This window comes from Brassica napus, chromosome C7, assembly GCF_020379485.1.
Source record: "Brassica napus cultivar Da-Ae chromosome C7, Da-Ae, whole genome shotgun sequence".
In the NCBI taxonomy this organism is placed as follows: Eukaryota; Viridiplantae; Streptophyta; class Magnoliopsida; order Brassicales; family Brassicaceae; genus Brassica; species Brassica napus.
Window position 1 is genome coordinate 48,680,500 of NC_063450.1, and position 20,389 is coordinate 48,700,888.

At 39.8% G+C, this 20,389-nt stretch overlaps 5 protein-coding genes across 6 annotated transcripts; 4 read left to right on the top strand and 1 right to left on the bottom strand.

Annotated features, from left to right (window-relative positions):
* The first annotated feature begins 1,516 nt into the window (after nucleotides 1-1,516).
* On the top strand, nucleotides 1,517-3,705 carry LOC111202242. The gene is made up of 6 exons (XM_022694774.2): nucleotides 1,517-2,121; nucleotides 2,316-2,430; nucleotides 2,517-2,688; nucleotides 2,790-2,989; nucleotides 3,113-3,277; nucleotides 3,362-3,705. The coding sequence occupies exons 1-5, from the start codon at nucleotides 1,616-1,618 to the stop codon at nucleotides 3,233-3,235; spliced, it is 1,116 nt and encodes a 371-aa protein (XP_022550495.2). The 5' UTR covers nucleotides 1,517-1,615; the 3' UTR covers nucleotides 3,236-3,277; nucleotides 3,362-3,705.
* Nucleotides 3,706-7,250: 3,545 nt separating this feature from the next.
* Nucleotides 7,251-14,567, top strand: LOC125590069. Of its 2 annotated transcripts, XM_048763023.1 has the most exons (5): nucleotides 7,251-7,626; nucleotides 8,183-8,240; nucleotides 9,504-12,062; nucleotides 12,619-12,676; nucleotides 14,066-14,567. In XM_048763023.1, the coding sequence occupies exons 1-3, from the start codon at nucleotides 7,397-7,399 to the stop codon at nucleotides 10,920-10,922; spliced, it is 1,707 nt and encodes a 568-aa protein (XP_048618980.1). In that variant the 5' UTR covers nucleotides 7,251-7,396; the 3' UTR covers nucleotides 10,923-12,062; nucleotides 12,619-12,676; nucleotides 14,066-14,567. The 2 variants fall into 2 exon arrangements, 1 of the variants encoding a protein (XP_048618980.1); XR_007326281.1 differs by lacking the exons at nucleotides 9,504-12,062; nucleotides 12,619-12,676; nucleotides 14,066-14,567 and adding exons at nucleotides 7,723-7,971; nucleotides 8,910-9,161 and having other exon boundaries at nucleotides 7,392-7,626.
* Nucleotides 13,849-17,302, bottom strand: LOC125590070 (14 kDa proline-rich protein DC2.15-like). Its single transcript, XM_048763024.1, has one exon. It carries the CDS (start codon nucleotides 14,441-14,443, stop codon nucleotides 14,072-14,074), a length of 372 nt encoding a protein of 123 aa, XP_048618981.1. The 5' UTR covers nucleotides 14,444-17,302; the 3' UTR covers nucleotides 13,849-14,071.
* LOC111201901 (glycine-rich cell wall structural protein-like) lies at nucleotides 17,302-18,810 on the top strand (the record flags this gene model as incomplete). Its single annotated transcript, XM_022694241.2, has 1 exon — nucleotides 17,302-18,810. A coding segment is annotated over one exon (1,494 nt), but the record flags the coding sequence as incomplete, so codon positions are not given.
* Nucleotides 18,798-19,382, top strand: LOC125590663 (glycine-rich cell wall structural protein-like; the record flags this gene model as incomplete). Its single annotated transcript, XM_048764333.1, has 1 exon — nucleotides 18,798-19,382. A coding segment is annotated over one exon (585 nt), but the record flags the coding sequence as incomplete, so codon positions are not given.
* Between the last annotated feature and the right edge of the window lie 1,007 nt (nucleotides 19,383-20,389).

Sequence of the window (20,389 nt, forward strand, 5' to 3'; positions counted from 1 at the left end):
GGAAGGAAGAAAAGAGATCTGTTTGCGTCTATTGTCGATCGCATCCAACAGAGGGCTGTCTGTTACTCCTCTCATCAACTCTCCCCAGCAGGCAAACTCACACTGCTAAAAACCGTCTTAACCGCAATCTCAACTTTCGCCATGACTTGCTTCCTTGTCCCTATCAACCTCTGTAAAAAGATACAGTCAGTTATGACTCGCTTTTGGTGGGATGGTAGTGATTAAAAAAAGAATATATGTTGGATATCCTGGGACAATCTTACCAAACCAAAAAGCATGGGCAGCCTCAGATTTATGGACATTCAACACTTCAATAAGGCCTTATTGGGCAAACTTGCTTGGAAACTTCTCACAAGACCTGAATGCTTGCTCTCCCGAATCCTATTAAGAAAGTACTGTCACGCTGAATCCTTCCTCAAGGTGTTTTGCAGTACCTCTGCATCACACGGCTGGAGGGGAATTATTGTAGGCAGAAACGTCATCATCCAACATCTTGGTAAAATCATTGGAAACGGGAACTCCATTAAGCTATAGCATGACCCCTGGCTGTCAGTGTCGACCTCTGCTTGTGCTATCGGACCTGTAACGATTGATGAAAAAGATTTAATGGTCTCAGATATCATGACTAGAGAAACAGGACTATGGAACAAAGAAGCTCTGCTGAAACACTTACCCAACCTGGTGGAAGAGGTTCTTCTCCTACATCCTAGTACTACGAGGGCAGAAGATGGCTACGCCTGGCTCCTAGAACCCCTAACATCCCATATGACTTCAACTGGTTCAAATCAGTCTGGAATACGCACCTACTCCCTAAGATTCAACTCTTCCTCTGGAAAGTTCTCCAAAACGTCATTCCCACGGAAGATAACCTCCAAAGAAGAGAGGTATTATCAAACACCATCTGCGTCAGATGCGGATCCCAAGAAACAACACTCCATCTATTCTTCCATTGTGATTTTGCTAAACAAGTCTGGAAACACACCCCTTGGTTCTCGGAATTTGATGCTGACAGTGCTATCTCCTTTGGCTCGAAACTGCAGTCGTCTTGGCATCGCATAAATCTACCTCCTGAAAGTATTTATCTTTATATTTTCAAAGAAATGGAGAATGGGATAATTAAGTTTTTCTTACATCAAACTTATTTGTGACAGGATAATAATCTGTAATCTTTTTTGTTGTCATAAAACTATCAATCTGTACTAAATACTTAAAAGATTCACGATCCAATGCTGAAAAAATTCCATTTATATCCTCAGGCTTCTCGAAACCAACAACAATAAACGCGTCAAAATCTCAGGGGACGTAGACGACATTTAACAATCGAGTGAAAAGATGGGTTCAAGTTACAGCCAGCTGGCCCAGGAAGTAAAAGCACCGAGGTCACCAAAACGACCATACTACCCTCTACACATAACCTTTAGACACCATGACTAACAAGGCTAATACGGACATTTAAACTAAGTAGATAAATCAAAACCAACCATAAAGGGTACATTCGTCATTCAGACTTATAAAGAGAGAGACAGAGAGATAAAACAGAGACAAGAGGTAAGAGAGAGAGAAAGGGACAAGGGTAACAGAGAGAGAAAGATTTGTTTTTTTTTTTCCTCTTACAATGGTGTCGGACCAGGATCTAGCGAAAGGAGTCGAGACTCTGCTCCGACAATCTGACCCTAGCTCCCTCACTTCGTTAACCAGCGTTGTTCAGCAGCTTGAAGCTAAGCTAGGGTTAGACCTAACGGAGAAGACGAGTTTCATCAGAGACCAAATCAATCTCCTCCTCCGTCCTCACCAACCAATCTCCTCCTCCTCCTCCTCCTCCTCTGCTTCCGCATCAACCGCACAACCTCCTCCACCGCCGTCGCAGCAGATGCATTTCGGCGTCAATGTTCCGGGGAAAGGGCATTTCGCACTTCAGCATCCGTCTCAATTCTCTGCTTCGCATTCTCAACAATACCCTCATTTCGCTCTCCAGCCTCCTCCTTACCACTCTTATGACCTCAATTTCCGCCAGCCTTATCCGCCTTACATGCCGCCGCACCAGCACCAGCACCAGCATAACCAGCTACAGTCTCCGCGACAAGGACCCTCTGTGTTGGTTTCGCAAGCCCCAAAAGAAAGGTCTGTTTCTTGGGGTCTTTTAGGGTTTAGCATCTTACTATTTTAGGGGTTTCCGGTTTAGGAAAGTCTAAATCTTTAGGGGTCAAAGTTTCTTCGTTTGCTGGATTTTAAGTTTTGTAATTTTTACCCAAAGTATCAAACTTTATGAAGTTTAATGAGTTGGGGTTTGTGTAATGTTGTTCTCTCCGTTGCAGTGTTCCTCCAGCTGGAACTAAAAGAAAGGGTGGTCCTGGAGGGTTAAACAAAGTCTGTAGGGTCTCTCCAGAGCTTGAAGTTGTTGTTGGTGAACCTGCTCTTCCCAGAACTGAGGTTATTATCACCGTCTTACATCAGGATTATGACAATTAGGTTGCTTTGTTATAAAAGTGTTGCTCTGTTTTTTCTTTTTCTTTCAGATTGTGAGGCAATTGTGGGCTTACATAAGGAAGAACAACCTCCAAGACCCGAGTAACAAGCGGAAGATCATATGTGATGATGCCTTGCGTGTTGTTTTCGAGACTGATTGCACTGACATGTTTAAGATGAATAAGTTGCTTGCTAAGCATATCCTCCCGCTCGATCCATCCAGTAATGGCTTCGTTACAAGCGTTTTCGCTTAAAGTCCACATGTTCTTGGTTAGTTTCATGTTACTGACTGTTTGTAATCTCTTTTTTTTTTTTTTTGGCAGAGGTCTCTGGTCAAGCGAAACGGGCAAAAGCTGAGGTGGAGACTAAGACTGAGACAGAGACCACAGAGCCTGTTAGTTCAAGTTCAACTGTTGCATTATCTGAGCCACTTGCAAGGTTCTTTGGCACTGGTGAGACGGAGATGAAGGACGAAGTGATTATTCGCCGTGTTTGGGAGTACATAAAGCTCAATAACTTGGAGGTGGGTTTTGAATTTGCTCTTTATCTCTTCCTATATGTTTCTCACCTTTTGTTTAGAGCTTCTTGAATGGTTTTAAACATGAAAAGTAATCACCTTTGGTTCTGCTTTTTAATATGTTCACAGGACCCGGAAAATCCTATGGCTATTCAGTGCAATGAGAAGCTCCGTGATCTTCTTGGGTATGAAAGCATCTCAGCTGTGGGGATAAATGAGATGCTAAGGCGCCATATGTACAAGCCTTCCTGATATATCTTCTGGTTCTGACTTGATTAACTAGGAACTACTAGTGTAAGTGAAAGCTTTATCTCACAGATTATGATATGGTTTATATATCTGCATTGGAGTGAGTTATATGTGACAATTCTCTTGCAGGTGTGTATCTAGGGAACCTACTTATGACTCCTGGTGGGTGTAGAAGAACTCTGATAAGGAAGAAAAAGACCATTTTCACTTTTAACTTCCTGTAATGCTCTGCTATTTTCATCTTCCTTTGGGTTCTTTGTTTCTTTAGTTGGTTGTGTATCGACATGGTTAGGGTACTTTAGTATTTTACAGTATTCAGGGTATCTGTGTGATTTTCTCTGGTACTGAAAACTCTAGTGTTACTGGTCAAATGGCGCGGATGTTTTGTATTTAACGCCATTTTTCCATAGGAAAAGCAACAGTAAAGTGATAATGTGTTTAACTATGTTCTACAATGATTTGCATATTATGTAGCATGAAATGTTTGAAAAGTTGCCAAAATGAAATGATTTTTGGCATTGCAGATTTGGTGCCTGAAACAAATGTTAATTGTTACCTTCGGCTAAGCTAAATGAAACTAGACCTCTTACTTCTCATTGACTTGACTGGTTCTTAAATGAAACCAATAACTGTGACTTGTGTAGTTTAAAGTCTACAGTTTGAGAATCCAGTTCTGCTAAAAATTTGATATTAGAGTTTTTTTTTTCTTGTATTGAGCAAAGAACTTGGACTATATCAGGTATCGTTAGCTGAGTGGCTTGTGCCTCCAATTGAATGTTGTGAAGCTCTCTATATGTTTCTTTGTTTACTGAACTTTTTTATGGCGTTCTGTATTGTACAAATTATACTAGTCTTGCAGTTTAAGCAGTGGTATACCTTCAGTTACACAGAACACAGGCTGTTCTTGCTACAGTTGCCATATTATCTTTGATTCAAGATTGTGTTATTTTTTAATCAAAGAAACTGTGCTATTGTTTTCGGTTATTAATATGATTTTGTAAGTCCGTGTGCTTGTGTAGTGTCAGGTTCGCTAACCTTTAAATACTATATGTACCATCTTATTAATTTTAAACTTTTACAACGGATTCCATCTCTTGTTTCATGAGCTATTATTCTTCCAGGTCTTTGGTACTTTAATTGTTCGGATTAAGAGGCTTATTCAGTCTTATACTTGGATATGAAAATGGTTAGTCACCACGTACAGTATAGATTCACACCATTGAAAATATTCTGATTCTTATGCAACAATTAATGATACACAACGAATGATGCATAAAGGTGGATTTAGTTTTGATGCATCAAAATGTATATATGGGAGCCTTGAACACACTCGCACAAACTTCATATTCTCCACATAGTAGTCTACACAGGTACCAAACATTTACTCTTGCCACTATGTTTGATCGTTGGGTGCTTTGGTCACTTCTCCATCACTTTTCCATGATGCTCGACAGCCTAGACGGCTAGTTTAACCTTCTCAAATTTTATCTGTTCTCAAATCTCCAAACTACTAGCCCGCCCAAAACAATGGTTGAACCTAGGAATTATTATCGGTGTAATGAAATAATAACAAAAAAAAACAAAATAATTCCTTGTTTACCAAAAAAAAAATCCTTGTTTACCAAAAACAATTCTTTGTTTACCAGCCTAGGAATTATTATCGGTGAAATAATAATAACAAAATAATTCCTTTTATATAGAAAATAAACAAAGTAATCAAAATTTTATGTATATAATAGAAACTAGACCCTGACCCGCGCGCCAGCGCGGATATGAATTTTCAGTTTTTAATTATTTATTTTATTAAATGATGTATTTGTAATATTCGTTCATATTATATTCATTAAATAAATATTTTTTTTTGCATCTTAAACTATCTATTTTTTTACGAATGTGTGATATCATATAAAAATAAAAAAATATGTATAGAGTTAATTAGTTAATTTTAAAAACAAAAATTTTTCTTTCGTGTGCGATATCATATAAATAATGATCCGCCCAGTTAACAAAAATCATGATTATTCTATGTGTAATTTTTTTTATTTTGACCATTTCCTTAAAACTATATTAAATTTTACATATTTTAATTAGAATATTTTTAATATCTTTACCTTTTTGTTTGAAATGCAACTCAATATTTTTTTAACAATTATAACAAAATATTTAAAAAATATTTTTTAGAATTTGTTTGAAAAATATGAAAATTACGTTTTAAATTAAAATTATCCGAAAATATGATAAGTTTTGATATAAACGAAAACTCATATTATGTCAAAAATAATGATATTCAATGATAATAACAATTTTAATTGATTATTTTTTAAAAAATACATTTACAAAAATATTGTTTGAAAGAAAATTCGTTTATCTTTCAAATATAAAATGAAAATATTATAATTAAATAATAAAAAATATAAATAAAAACCATAAATTTAGCAAATGACAACTGAGTTATATTATGCTAAAATTTTCTTTTTTTTGGTCAAACAAAAAAAAAGAAATTTTTTGTAAATGCTAAAATTTTCTTTTTAACAATTTATCAAATGACAAATGAGTTATGAGCAAATAATACCATATAATTTTTAAAAACATAGCGATTCTTAAATATTTTTTGAATAAGTAATTATTTTTACATTTAATCAATTGAAAATAATATTCGTACAATTGTGTGAGTCAAATTCTAGTTTTATTGATGCATGTTATATATTAGTGCTGCATGTTTTAGGTAACATTTTAATGATGCACGTTTTTAAAAATCTTCATTATTAAAATTATGCACGTATGGATAACTCATGAGTTTTTTTGGTTGATTAAATGATATTATGTCCAAATTTATTTAAAGATATTTCATTAAGGTAACTGAAAAATACAAACAATAAAATAGGAAGTTTAAATTCATTTAAGCATATTTCATTAATGTAACTGAAAATACAAGCAATAAATTATGCAGTTTTATTCGTTTTAGGATATTTCATAAATGCAACTGAAAAAAGATAAGTAAAAAAAAAGAAGTTTAATTAACAAAGTAAGAACATTTACAAATGAGTATTTCTCTTTAGTAATATAGATAGCACAGGTAAAGAAAAGATAATTAAGGGAGAGAGGGTCACATGGTTGTTTCATCTCTTTCACCTCATCTAATGGAACCACTTGCATCTATAGTTTGATTAGTTCAATTCGGGTTTTTAGTTAAAGAAAATTATTGTTTGATTATATTTTTTGAAAAAAGTAGAAATCAAAATAATTGATTGCTAAACATAATGATAATTGTTTTATCAATTGACCGAATCAAACCAAACTTTTAATTGAAGTCGAACTGAAAACTGAAATTTGGGTTTGATTCCGCTCAACCGGCTTGGTCCGGAAAAAGAAATATCATACCTACTTGCATATGTTCCAAGATCTGACATAGACGAATGCACGGATATAAATCACACCGATGCATAACTTATAAAGAAGTAACAAACTATGGAAAACTTATTTGACTTAAATATATATTATTATTTTTTTGTAACACGTTTGACTTAAATATATAAAAACTTTTAAATTCGCCATACAAAAAGGCAAAAGTGAGAGCTCGTCGATGTGTTAAAAAAAAACTAAAAGAGTTCGTCGATGACAACTGTCATTCCACTCTCCAGAGTGGAAAATAAAACTCGTCGATTACAAGTTGACAACTCGCTTCAAATATGATAAAAAAAAAATCGGGACCGCATGCAGTTAAATGAAAAAAGACCCATGCTTCATCCATGAACCTAATCGCAACTTTCGATGACGAATTACGAGTGAACGTACGTATTTGATCCATATTTTGATTAAAAGATATTTTTTTTTAATAATTATGCAATTTGAGTTTTTGGTGTGATAGTAATATGCAGTTTGAGTTCATAATTAGTTGACACTAAAGAGAAAATTATCTCATAGCTTTTTGTTTGTATATTACTTACGTCTTATTTACAATCTCCATGAGGAATATTTCCATCACCCACTCGTGATAAGAATCAGCCTTATATGTCGCTTCGCTGATATTTTGTTATGAAGTAATTTTAGGTTAAATTAGCCAGACTAATTTTGGGTTAGGTCGATATCAGTTAAAATCTTTGGATAATTTTAATAGACTGAAATAGGTTCGGATATACATCAGATTCTAATACTACTATTGTAATGACCCACCACTCCCACCATCTCCACTTTTTTTCTCCAACGCCACCACTTCCACCTTCTTCTCCACCATCTCCACCTTTTTCCCCACCATCTCCATCTTCTTTAAAGCTTGAGAGAGAGAGAAAGAGAGAGAAGAAGGAGAAGAAGGAAGAAAGCTCACCTGAGCTCGTCACCGGAGCAACCGTGCGCCGTGACCACGTTCAGCTTGCCACCACCGATAAACACCCTAGGTAATCGCCGGAAATCGCATTCCTTAAGCTCAGTTTCGTTTCCGTTTAGTAAATCGCTCATAACTTCCTAACCGTGATGAATCTCGTGAATCCAAGACTACCATCGTGTTCCTCTCGTCGAGACGAATCCGTAGCCACCAAAAACGCCTCAATCGGAGTCCGGACGAAGCCGCACGCGCCTCCGGAAGTTTCGTCTCTGCGCGCGTGTGAGGTACACGCGCCGCCGCCGGAAAACGTCGCCACCGCCGGACCACCGTCCCCCGCCGCCGGAATATCCGCCGTCGCCGCCGTTGACCGTTGCCGGTAACTCGCCGGTGACTCGGTCAACTCGTCCGAGTCAACTCAGTGAGTCAACTCGGTTGACTCGGTTAAACGATTGGTTAGCCGGTTTAAATTGATTTCGGTTCGGTTAGGGTAAACCGGTCGGTTAGGACAAATTGATTTCTGGTCAAGGGTTGACCGGATTGACCTTTGACCAGCGAGTTGACTTTTCCGTAAATACCCGTTTTAAACCGTTCGAAAGGCGTTCTGACTCGAAATTTCGATCTGATTTCAGATTTGGAGTCCATTTGAGCAGCTGGAGGTCATATATACCACTTCTCTTCATTGCTAAGGTGAGGGCTATTCCGTTAAATCCCGAGCTAGTTTAGTACTACCATTATGGAAAGTTTAGTTTCGAAACATGATCCGTCTTTGTGAATCGAGTCTATTTGAGAGTCTTGCTTGTTCATTAATGATATTGATTGTTAACTGGAATTAGGATAATAGAGGATTCAACGATTGTGTGAAATGATTGATGCTAAGAACTGCTATATATATGTATATACATAGTTATGAGTAGGGACTATGTGATGAGGGCGTGAGTTCAGAGATGTCTGAGCTTCGACACTACGGTGTGGTATGGGGGTGAGTTCAGAGACGTTTGAGCTTCGACGCTACTGTTTGGGGCGTGGTGCAGAGACGTTTGCATTCGACGCTACGATGGGCGGGGGTACAGAGACAGACTGTACTAGCGACGCTTCGAGTATATGTATATATCCTTATGAGGAGATGCGTTGTGCAGAGAGTAGCTATGTATTATAAGCGCATGAGTTGTAACGGCTAGTCCTCTAGCCGAATATTGATTGTTATGTGTGGTGTAATAGGCACCGTGTTTGTTTCATGCTAGAGCTAGGCCTAAATTTTAGTAGTGCTATGAACTCAGTCTGTGGTTTGCGGTTTAGCATCCCATACCTCGCTGGGCAACTCCCCTGTTGCTCACCCCTCCTTCTTCCCCCTTTCAGGTGAGACCGACGAGCAGGAGTGATTATCGGACCGGTGCTATTGGGCTTTTGGGCTTCTATTGTTTTTACCGCTTTTATCTTTATCGGGCCTTTAGGCCTTTGGACTTTTATCGTTTATGTTATTCCTATTTCAGACTTTCGGTTTATGTCGTATTTTATATTTCGAATGTTATCGATGTTGGGCTTTTAGGCCTTTTGGTATCGTATTGACTTTTATATTATGATATGAAGATTATTATTATTTGAGTTGTATTATTATTTTATTTCCACTTTTATCAATTTATTATATTTCGAAAGTAGCGGGTGCCACATTTTGGTATCAGAGCTATTTACTTATCGTAACATTTTATTATGTAAATCGGGGTGTCACAATTTGGTATCAGAGCGGGTTCCGTCCCGGCTCCGACCCGGGATGGCGATTTTTGGAGACCTGGTTTTATTCGGTTTTGACGGTTTTAAACGATTTCAAAATATTTTCGGGGATTTGAGAATTTTGAAAATAAAAATAAATAGCACCTTTCCGTTCGATATCACTGCTCCTTAAATGTTGGTATCTAAAGTTCAGCGTAAGTTAACTTTTCGCTTTCCTTTTAGATGCTGCCAAGGAGAAGAACCACCTGTGCTCAGACCGCCAGAGCCGTTAGAGACGAGGTAGATGAGCATGAGCAGCCCGCAGTTCCACCACCCGCGGCTCCACCAGTTGATCAGGATGCATTGAGACAGATGGTTCAGGATGCCGCTAGACAGGCCGCTCAGGAAGCACTTCAGCAGATTGCCCAGGAGGCAGCCAGACAGGCCGCTCAGGAGGCCGCCCGAGTAGCTGCTCTGGAGGTTGCTCGTCAGATGGCTGCCGTTCAGCAGGGACCGCAGATTCAGGTTCAGCAAGTTCCACTGGTTCAGGTCCAACAGGATCAGCAGATTCCAGCTCAGCATGATCATCAGGATCCCGTTCAGCAGGTTCCCCTTCCACAGGTTCCACTGCAGCAGGGTCCAGTTCAGCAGTTTGCTCATGGTGTTCAGGATCTACGGCCACCACCACCGCGACCTCATGTTTACCCGGTTTATAATGAGAGGTTCTACAGGCTGACATGTCAGATGAGAAACATGGAGATGGAGCATTTTAGCGGGACAGTGGATGCTGTAGCTGCACACGATTGGAAGTTAGCCTTGCAGCGGAAGCTGGAGATTATTGAGTGTCCACCAGAGTTGTCGCTCAGATTGACTATGCAGTACCTTCGTGGAGATGCTCTTATATGGTGGGAGGGAATACGATTGAGCCATTTTGGGCCAGAGAGACTTACCTTCGCTGATTTCATTCGAGAGTTCGATAGGAAATATTTTCCGAAGGAAGCGATGGATAGGAAGAAGTGCGAGTTCGAGCATGTAAGCCAGGGAGAGATGTCTATCAGGGAGTATGAGGTTGTGTTCAACCAACTTCGCAGATTTGCAGGAGTGGGCATTTCAGAAGAAGACTTGATTAGAAAGTTTTTGAGTGGGATGCGAGTAGAGATTCGAAACAGGTGCCGTGTCGTCACTTATCACAGATTGGGAGACTTGGTGGAGAAAGCTGCCGAGCAGGAGGCAGGTTTGGCAGAGGAGCAGAAGTACTCCAAGGCAGATCAGCCTAAGTTTGGAGGGACTTCAGAGGCACAACAGAGGACATGGGACAAACCGAGCATACAATGCTTTTATTGTGGAAAGATGGGACATAAGAGTAGGGTTTGTCGGAATAGGCTATTTGATGCCCAGGTTGCGCCACCAGCAGCGGCAGCAGCACCAGTAGTGGATGTTAGGAACTGTTTTGGTTGTAACCAGCCTGGTCACATTTTCAGAGACTGTCCGAGGAGGGGTAATGCAGCGCTTCCACCACCACCGAAGCGTTTAGCCATCGCTCCACGTGTGTTTACGGTTGGAGATCCCCAAGGAGCTGAGCCGATAGCGGGTATGTTCTTATCATACTTGCTTGTGTTAATATTTGTGGTTTTGTGGTTATCTTGTATAGTTCGAGATTAGTGAACCTCGTGTATGATTGGTTTTGGCTGGTGTGAGTTACCTCACAACTTATTTGACTTAAGAGCTTTTCATAATTTTGTGAATTCGCGTTTGGTTAAGTTTTAGTCTTTTTGGAGGGATCTTCTAACCGAAAGATAAGCGAATTTAGATTGTTGTTATGGAGAGCTTGTTGTTATGGAGAGTTTGAGAGCGATCAGGAATTCATCGTGATGTACCTGTTATCATTTGAGTATTATGATGGCACCGTCGAAGTATTATGGTGGGTCTGGTCGTACACCACTTTGTTGGACCAAAGTGGGGGAGCAATATGAGTTAGAACTATTAATGGTTCAAGAGACCGTAGAGCAAAGGACATGCTCAAGGATTGGCTTTCGGAAGCCCATGACGTCAGAGGATTTATGCAGCTAAGCACCGTAAGGATTTGGAGCTACATATGGGCATACCTTAAAATAAGGACATTTCAGGAGGGACCTAAGACTCAGAAGATAAATGAGCTTAAACCGAGACACATGGAATTGTATCCTTCACTGGAGTAGATTGGATTAGTTGCTTGCTATTACTTTATCAGCAGTATATCAACCTTCTAGTACTTAGTTCATATGACAGCATTGCAAAAGTTGAGAAGGCGCTATAATTATTTTGCAGTAGACGTCAAGTGAGTTCATAAATATTTTATGGACCTTATCATCTATTGAAGATTTTGGATCATCATGAGAAAACAGTTCGGGGAATATCGACTGTGTTTGTCCGAGTTCGTTGGAGAGGGAGATAAGACTCAGGAGGAGACCTGAAAGGCCGAGCGAAGATTAGTATTCGAGGTTTTGCTATGATGACATTGGGCACGTCAGCTTATGACATGAATTCGGGGACGAATTCCTTATAAGTGGGGGAGAATTGTAATGACCCACCACTCCCACCATCTCACTTTTTTTCTCCAACCCCACCACTTCCACCTTCTTCTCCACCATCTCCACCTTCTTCCCCACCATCTCCATCTTCTTTAAAGCTTGAGAAAGAGAGAGAGAGAGAGAAAGAGAGAGAGAAGAAGGAGAAGAAGGAAGAAAGCTCACCTGAGCTCGTCACCGGAGCAACCGTGCGCCGTGACCACGTTCAGCTTGCCACCATCGATAAACACCCTAGGTAATCGCCGGAAACCGCATTCCTTAAGCTCAGTTTCGTTTCCGTTTAGTAAATCGCCCATAACTTCCTAACCGTGATGAATCTCATGAATCCAAGACTACCATCGTGTTCCTCTTGTCGAGACGAATCCGTAGCCACCAAAAACGCCTCAATCGGAGTCCGGACGAAGCCGCACGCGCCTCCGGAAGTTTCGTCTCTGCGCGCGTGTGAGGTACACGCGCCGCCGCCGGAAAACGTCGCCACCGCCGGACCACCGTCCCCAGCCGCCGGAATATCCGCCGTCGCCGCCGTTGACCGTTGCCGGTAACTCGCCGGTGACTCGGTCAACTCGTCCGAGTCAACTCAGTGAGTCAACTCGGTTGACTCGGTTAAACGATTGGTTAGCCGGTTTAAATTGATTTCGGTTCGGTTAGGGTAAACCGGTCGGTTAGGACAAATTGATTTCTGGTCAAGGGTTGACCGGATTGACCTTTGACCAGCGAGTTGACTTTTCCGTAAATACCCGTTTTAAACCGTTCGAAAGGCGTTCTGACTCGAAATTTCGATCTGATTTCAGATTTGGAGTCCATTTGAGCAGCTGGAGGTCATATATACCACTTCTCTTCATTGCTAAGGTGAGGGCTATTCCGTTAAATCCCGAGCTAGTTTAGTACTACCATTATGGAAAGTTTAGTTTCGAAACATGATCCGTCTTTGTGAATCGAGTCTATTTGAGAGTCTTGCTTGTTCATTAATGATATTGATTGTTAACTGGAATTAGGATAATAGAGGATTCAACGATTGTGTGAAATGATTGATGCTAAGAACTGCTATATATATGTATATACATAGTTATGAGTAGGGACTATGTGATGAGGGCGTGAGTTCAGAGATGTCTGAGCTTCGACGCTACGGTGTGGTATGGGCGTGAGTTTAGAGACGTTTGAGCTTCGACGCTACTGTTTGGGGCGTGGTGCAGAGACGTTTGCATTCGACGCTACGATGGGCGGGGGTACAGAGACAGACTGTACTAGCGACGCTTCAAGTATATGTATATATCCTTATGAGGAGATGCGTGGTGCAGAGAGTAGCTATGTATTATAAGCGCATGAGTTGTAACGGCTAGTCTTCTAGCCGAATATTGATTGTTATGTGTGGTGTAATAGGCACCGTGTTTGTTTCATGCTAGAGCTAGGCCTACATTTTAGTAGTGCTATGAACTCAGTCTGTGGTTTGCGGTTTAGCATCCCATACCTCGCTGGGCAACTCCCCTGTTGCTCACCCCTCCTTCTTCCCCCTTTCAGGTGAGACCGACGAGCAGGAGTGATTATCGGACCGGTGCTATTGGGCTTTTGGGCTTCTATCGTTTTTACCGCTTTTATCTTTATCGGGCCTTTAGGCCTTTGGACTTTTATCGTTTATGTTATTCCTATTTCAGACTTTCGGTTTATGTCGTATTTTATATTTCGAATGTTATCGATGTTGGGCTTTTAGGCCTTTTGGTATCGTATTGACTTTTATATTATGATATGAAGATTATTATTATTTGAGTTGTATTATTATTTTATTTTCACTTTTATCAATTTATTATATTTCGAAAGTAGCGGGTGCCACATTTTGGTATCAGAGTTATTTACTTATCGTAACATTTTATTATGTAAATCGGGGTGTCACAACTATATGTTGAATATCATAGATATTCAACTGAACTGATACATATCTTTTATCATTTAGGTTCTATCCAAATTTTTGGGAAATCATATTCTCACATACTAAATCCGCAATTTGCTCTTTTTAACATATGATATGGGGAACAAAACAAACGTAACACTTAATTATATATTATGATTCGTACACATAACAGATTTATTCAAGTATTATTCTTCGTACACATAACAACATTTGTAGTCCTTATTATTACGCCCTGTTTAACAACGAAACACACATCAACTCTGTATAACATGAATAAGAAAGCATACTTGCGTTGTAAGTAGTTACTGGATAAGGTTCTCGTTTTTAATCAGGTGAGATTAAGGGCTAGATACTGGTGATGGTGGACACTGAAAGCCAATAGGAAAAACCATATTACAAGCGAAAAATATTGTTCTAACGGCCTTATCGATACCGTAAACCAAAGGAAGTGGCCTGAAGACAAAGCAGAGGCAATCGGCTACTTGGACGTTCGTAAGGCCAGTGATAGCACTGCAACACGGCCGTGCTCTGGTGTCGCCAGCAATGACATTGGCTAGGCCAAGGACATTGGCGCATACACCAAGTTGCAATGGATCTCTAGGACACGTACCAAAGCCCGGTGAAGGCGAGAGAAAGAGGTCAGCCTCGGCGAGGCTGAAGATGAGGAAGATGATGATGAGGCTAATGGTGGTTGAGCTCTTTGAGACCATTTTTATGTATTTGTTGATTTTAAAGTGTGAATGCTTGTGGTGAGGCTTTGTGGGTAGTACATACTACTATTTATAGAGCCATGAAAAGCATTGAATATAAAACGTCGTCACCTTTATTATTTAACTCGAATTGCCTAACAGTAATTTCATAATTAAATGAGGTCTTAAAGATTTAGGCAAGTGTTACCCCACAGTACTCTCTCTCTCATGAACTATGATTAATCCGGATTCTTAGAGTGAGGTTCTTAACGAAATATAAGAAACTGTTTCTTAATTTTTAACTAAAAAAACTAAGAACCGGTTCTTAAAAGCTAAAAGTTAAAAGATAGTTTCTTATATTACGCTAAGAACCCCACCTTAAGAACTCTCCATTAGCCATGTTTTTAAGCATCTCTGAGCTTGGTTCTAATTATGAGTTTGTAAGAACATGGACAATAGTGAGATCTTCCATCGGTTTCTCTTGTATAATATTCTCTTTGTTTCATATTAAGTGTTGTTGTAGAAAAAAAATTTTGTTGCAAAAAGTAACTAAAAGTATGTGATATTTGAGCTTTTATCTTGTTTATCCCTTATTCTTATTTTTTTTTCTTAATTGCTGAGATAAATATTAGCTACTCTAAAAACGCCTTTTTAGTCGCTTTGACAATAGAAAAAGGCAGATTACTTTAGAATTTTTAAATATTTATATCTACAACAAAATGGATCTATAAAAATAATATATTTTATTTTATTTAATATATTAGTTTATTTTAATTATTTTTTATTTTGTGGATTTGGATCGAATACCTCATCCACGAATGAACCTGTCAACAGAGTTTTTCCGCTGCCCGTGCCATCGTTCTTTATCAGCGAGGCAGCAGCCAAAGTTAAGTATGCAGCGGGATCCTTTTGGTATGGACATGTAATGCCTCTGACGGCTCTATCGCACGCCTTTTTCATCTCCCTACAGATTAAATGGATACTTAGGTAGGACCCTTCTTGCAATATATTATTTCGAGATTCTTCAAAGCAAGATAAGTTCTAATACCATCTCTATTCCTATTCTATTTTTTTCTCTAAAATAGAGTAAAAATGCGCTAAACCAACTTCATATCTCATTACATAATAAAATTTATTTCATAAATAGAGAAATTTATTTTTTGTTTGTTCACCACTCTCATGGAGTGGAAAATGAAGTAGGATTGAAATAATTTTTCTCTATTTTTATTTTTACTCTAAAAAAATGGAATTTTATACAATATAACTTCTTAAGTGATTTTATATGATAAGTAACCCATGTGCGCACGGTTTAAATCTAAGGTCATGGATGTATGCATTTTTTTATTAATTTACTGGATGTAGTTTATAATATGTGTATCGTCATCCAGTCGGTTAAACATTATGTTTTTCTTTTCACAAAATTGTTAAATAATCAGTTGGGAGAGGACGAATTATTTCCGTGAGAAGTATCGTATAAAACATATTTCCCCATGAAACACAATTTGGTATTGGTTAAGACAATTTCCGGTATAATCACAAAACCAAACAAAAAAAACTCTTAAATAGAACCGAAACCTAATTCAGTTAAACCCAAACAAAAAGCGTGACCCGACCATCATCCTCTTCCTCACCCCTTTTTCCCCAGATTTTACCCAATTTTTCCTTCACCTAATCCCTAACCAATCACTTCTTCATCTACATATGTATTGCTTCCATTAATTAATTTCTTCTTTCTTCTCTCATTGTTTTGGATATGCTTGTTAATCTCGTCGCTAGCAATACAGACATGTTCTTCAAGAGAGATAAAGAGATTAGTATCACCATTAACCCAATGGTTTACAAGTTTTGATTCAACGGCCCCACCACCTCTATCACCATTAACACATTGTTTCTTTATGTCTTCTCCTTCAGCCCCATTCTGAATAAATCAAATCTCTTATTAATTGGAGAAAACTGTCATTAGTGTCTCAAGTTTAATAATATTTAGACAAGAACATCAATGGATCAGAGAAGACAAGTCTCACGTAGAAGTAAAAGAAAAAGGAAGAAACTTTGTGGGTTTATGATTTTGATTTCTTGACTACTATGGCTTCAAGCTGGGTTTTCGAAAATTTCTGAGTCTTTGAATTCAGCCATGGTTACAGATTGATGAAGGAATAAGAAGACCAGAAGCGTTGGTTTGTTTTATTTTTTTGTAGAGTCAGGTTTAATTTTTGAATTTGGTTTAGTTTGGTTTATTATTAAAATTTTGATGGTTTTGGTTTATCAGTAAAATTTTTAAACCAAGTAATTTAATTTTATGGGGCCATGGATTTCGAACTTTTAATCTATAGTAAGCTTAAGTTTCATGAAGAAATAGGTTTAGAACTTTTATTTCGGAGAAATCCAGAATGAGGTCATAATTTGAGAAACATACGATACGGTGCTATACGATATTTCTCGTGGGGAAATGGGTAAATAGCTCGTCTTCCCTAATCAGTTCATTAAAAAATCAAAATCTACATTAATTTGAATTTGACTCTATTTATTTATACGAACAGAAAAGGTTAATATCAAGAAATATAGGAGACGCCGAGTTTACGGTCTTTTTTCCCGAAAGGTTACAGATTCTTGTTAAGCTGAAATCCAAAGAGAAAAACATTAGATTCTGCATGCATTTTGTTTGAGATTTATGTTTACGTGTGTATCAAGTTGTTCGATAAAAAAGTTCGGAGCGCTATCCATGAACTCCGAAGGTTTCGTATGTTTAAGAAACAAATATAATAATTACACAATGGTAAGCCAATATAATCTTTATAAACTTTTTTATTTCACATTTGGAATAAAGTATAAAAGTTACAAAGCTCAAGTTATATGAAAATAGGAGAGTTACGGTTTGAGTGTATATTGAGTATAATTTTAGTTACTGGGTGGCAAAAGGAAGTGGTCATGGGCAAGTGAAGCCTGGAGGAGTACTGGAACCGCGGCCACAATTCCTGAAGAGTGTGCTGATATTAGGAGGGAGACTTCCACGTGGTGCTCTAGCTGACTCACACAAGCAAGCAAGTGCATCAGCATCGGACAGGTTACGGAGGATAGAACAACATGCCTGCACACTTCCAACTCCTATAATACGATCGATAATACTTAGGATATTTTCACATATTCTTAATTGGGGGCCAATCCTACGGTGGCATATTCCAAGCAGGGAAGGTGGAGGTGGTGGCGGGGACCTTGGCAAAGATACCGGTGGTGCACGTGGTGGAGAAGTTGGTGGAGACACTGGTGGTACTCTTTGTGGAGGAACAGCTGGTGGAAGTTTTGGTGGAGAGACCGGTGGTGCCCGTGGAGGAGAAGTTGGTGGCATTCTTGGCGGAGACATTGGTGGTGTTTGTGGAGGAGCTGTTGGTGGACGTCTTGGTGGAGACACAGGTGGTACAAGCGTAGGAGAGGTTGGTGGTGCTTCTGGTGGAGACATAGGTGGTGCCTTTGGAGGAAATGTTGGTGGGCTTCCTGACGGAGACATCAGTGGTGCAAGCGGAGGAGAGGTTGGTGGTGTTCTTGGAGGAGACATAGGTGGTGCTCGCGGAGGAGCTATTGGTGGTGTTATAGGTGGAGACAATGGAGGTGTTTGTGGAGAAACCGTTGGTGGAATCCTAGGCGGTGACATGGGTGGTGATCGTGGAGGAGAGGTTGGTGGTGTTTGTGGAGAAATTGTTGGTGGTATTATTGGAGGAGAAATTGGTGGTGTTCTTGGCGGAGACACTGGTGGAAGAGAGACTGGTGGTATTTTGGGAAGAGGCACTGGTGGAATAGAGACTGGTGGTGTTTTTGGAAGAGACACTGGTGGAAGAGACGTTGGTGGTATTCTTGGAAGAGACACTGGTGGAAGAAAGACTGGTGGAAGAGACACTGGTGGTAATCTTGGAAGAGACACAGGTGGAAGAGACACTGGTGGTGTTCTTGGAAGAGACACGGGTGGAAGAGACACGGGTGGAAAAGATACTGGTGGTATACTTGGAAGAGACAATGGTGGAAGAGAGACTGGTGGAAGAGACACTGGTGGTATTCTTGGAAGAGACACGGGTGGAAGAGATACTGGTGGTGTTCTTGGAAGAGACACTGGTGGAAGAGAGACTGGTGAAAGAGACACTGGTGGTATTATTGGAAGAGACACTGGTGGAATTGTTGGCGGGTTCCTTGGCGGAGACACGGGTGGTGCACTCAGAGGAGAGGTTGATGGAGTTCTCGGTGGCGAAACAGGTGGTGTTTGTGGAGGAATCATTGGTGAATTTTTTGGTGGAGACGCCGGTCGTAAACGTGGAGAAGAGGTTGGTGACGTTTTGGCGGAGAAACAGGTGGTGCTAGTGGAGAAATCATTGGCGGACTCCTAGGCGGAGACACCGGTGGTGCACGCGGAGGAGAGGTTGGTGGTATTTTTGGTGGAGACATTGATGGTGTTTGTGGAGCAGCTGTTGGTAGACTTTTCGGCGGAGACACTGGTGGTGTACTTGGAGGAGAGGTTGGTGGTGTTTTTGGCGGAGAGGTTGGTGATGCACGTGGAGGAGACATTGGTGGTGTTCTTGACGGAGACACAAGAGGTGTTCGTGACGGGATCGTTGGGGGAGACACTGGTGTTCCACGAGGAGGAGAATTTGGTGGTATACTTGGTGGAAACACTGGTTGTGTTTGTGGAGGAACCGTTGGTACACTCCTTGGTGGAGACATTGGTGGTGTACGCGGAAGAGAGTTTGGTGGCATTCTTGGCGGAGAAACTGGTGATGCACGAGGAGGAGAAGTTGGTGCCGCTCTTGGCTTTGGTGGTGGAGGTGGAGGTGCACGGGGGCGAGTTGGTCTATTGGCTTCAGTGTGGCCTAAGAGGAAGATGGTAAGTGCAAAGAAGAGAGCTAAGGTTGTTGGTGAATATTTTGGATCCATTTTCTTCATGGTGTTTTGTCCTCAACGGAGGACTGTTGTATAGATATTGGTGATCTGAAATGAAGTTAGCTTGTTAGAATTTATAGGGTTTTAAGATGCTCGCTACGATGTTTATGTGCCACTTTTTACTATAGGCAACCCTCATCAATCATCATGAAAGGCTTAGAGATAAATGTGCTTCACTCTACATATGTAGGAGCCGCGTGTCTGTACATTAAGAGCATCAGCATCAGTGAACTCCATGGAGAATTCACACATTTTTCGAAAAAAAAATATTAAAATAAACAAAAGCAACCAACCTGCCTCTTGGGAGTTCACTGCACTGAACCCGGATCATCACTGTAGCGCGGGTCCCACGACACGTGGCGGCCCGCGATTGGTCCGATTAATAAATTTCTTTTTTTTGAAAAAAAAACAAAAATCAAACAGAAAAAAAATAATAATAAAAAAATATTTTGTGAATCCTTTTGATGGGGTTCACTAATGCTGATACTCTAAGGGCCTGTGAGAATTAATTTTATTCATCTATTTATTACATTTACGTGACTATATTCACATTTCATATGTTAGCAACGTTCGTTTAGACAATCTCAATGTGAGATCTAGGTCTGTTCGTTTGTACATCTGGAAAATGCATCCAGATGGTCCATCTAGGTGTCTTATCCAGATGCTCCATCTGGGTGTTGTTCGTTTTTTTCATTTCGTCCATGCATCCAGATGAATCATCTGAATGCAACTATGTTTGTTTGCTTTTCATTTTTTAACTTTCATCTGCATCCAGGTGGACTTGTTAATAAAATGGCTAAAATATAATTTTTTACGTTTCGGCGGAAAAATAGCATTTTTACTGTTTTGGCGGAAAATATTTTTGCGGTTTTTGAGGAAAATGTGTTTTTGGCGAAAAAGTGCATTTTTGTGGGTTTCGCGGAAAAAATACGTTTTTATGGGGTTGGCGGAAAAATATGTTTTTTCGGTTTGGACGAGAAAAGTGTGTTCTGCTGTTTTGGCGGGAAAAGTATTTTTGACTGGAAAAGTTTTTTTCACGATTTT

Coding starts and splice junctions, on each gene's coding strand:
- LOC125590070 (XM_048763024.1), bottom strand. CDS start 14,443: ATGGTCTCAAAGAGCTCAACCACCATTAGCCTCATCATCATCTTCCTC.
- LOC111202242 (XM_022694774.2), top strand. CDS start 1,616: ATGGTGTCGGACCAGGATCTAGCGAAAGGAGTCGAGACTCTGCTCCGA. Junction 2,122..2,315: donor TCGCAAGCCCCAAAAGAAAG/GTCTGTTTCTTG, acceptor TCTCCGTTGCAG/TGTTCCTCCAGCTGGAACTA. Junction 2,431..2,516: donor CTGCTCTTCCCAGAACTGAG/GTTATTATCACC, acceptor TTTTTCTTTCAG/ATTGTGAGGCAATTGTGGGC.
- LOC125590069 (XM_048763023.1), top strand. CDS start 7,397: ATGACCCACCACTCCCACCATCTCCACTTTTTTTCTCCAACGCCACCA. Junction 7,627..8,182: donor ACCACCGATAAACACCCTAG/GTAATCGCCGGA, acceptor ATCTGATTTCAG/ATTTGGAGTCCATTTGAGCA. Junction 8,241..9,503: donor CACTTCTCTTCATTGCTAAG/GTGAGGGCTATT, acceptor CTTTCCTTTTAG/ATGCTGCCAAGGAGAAGAAC.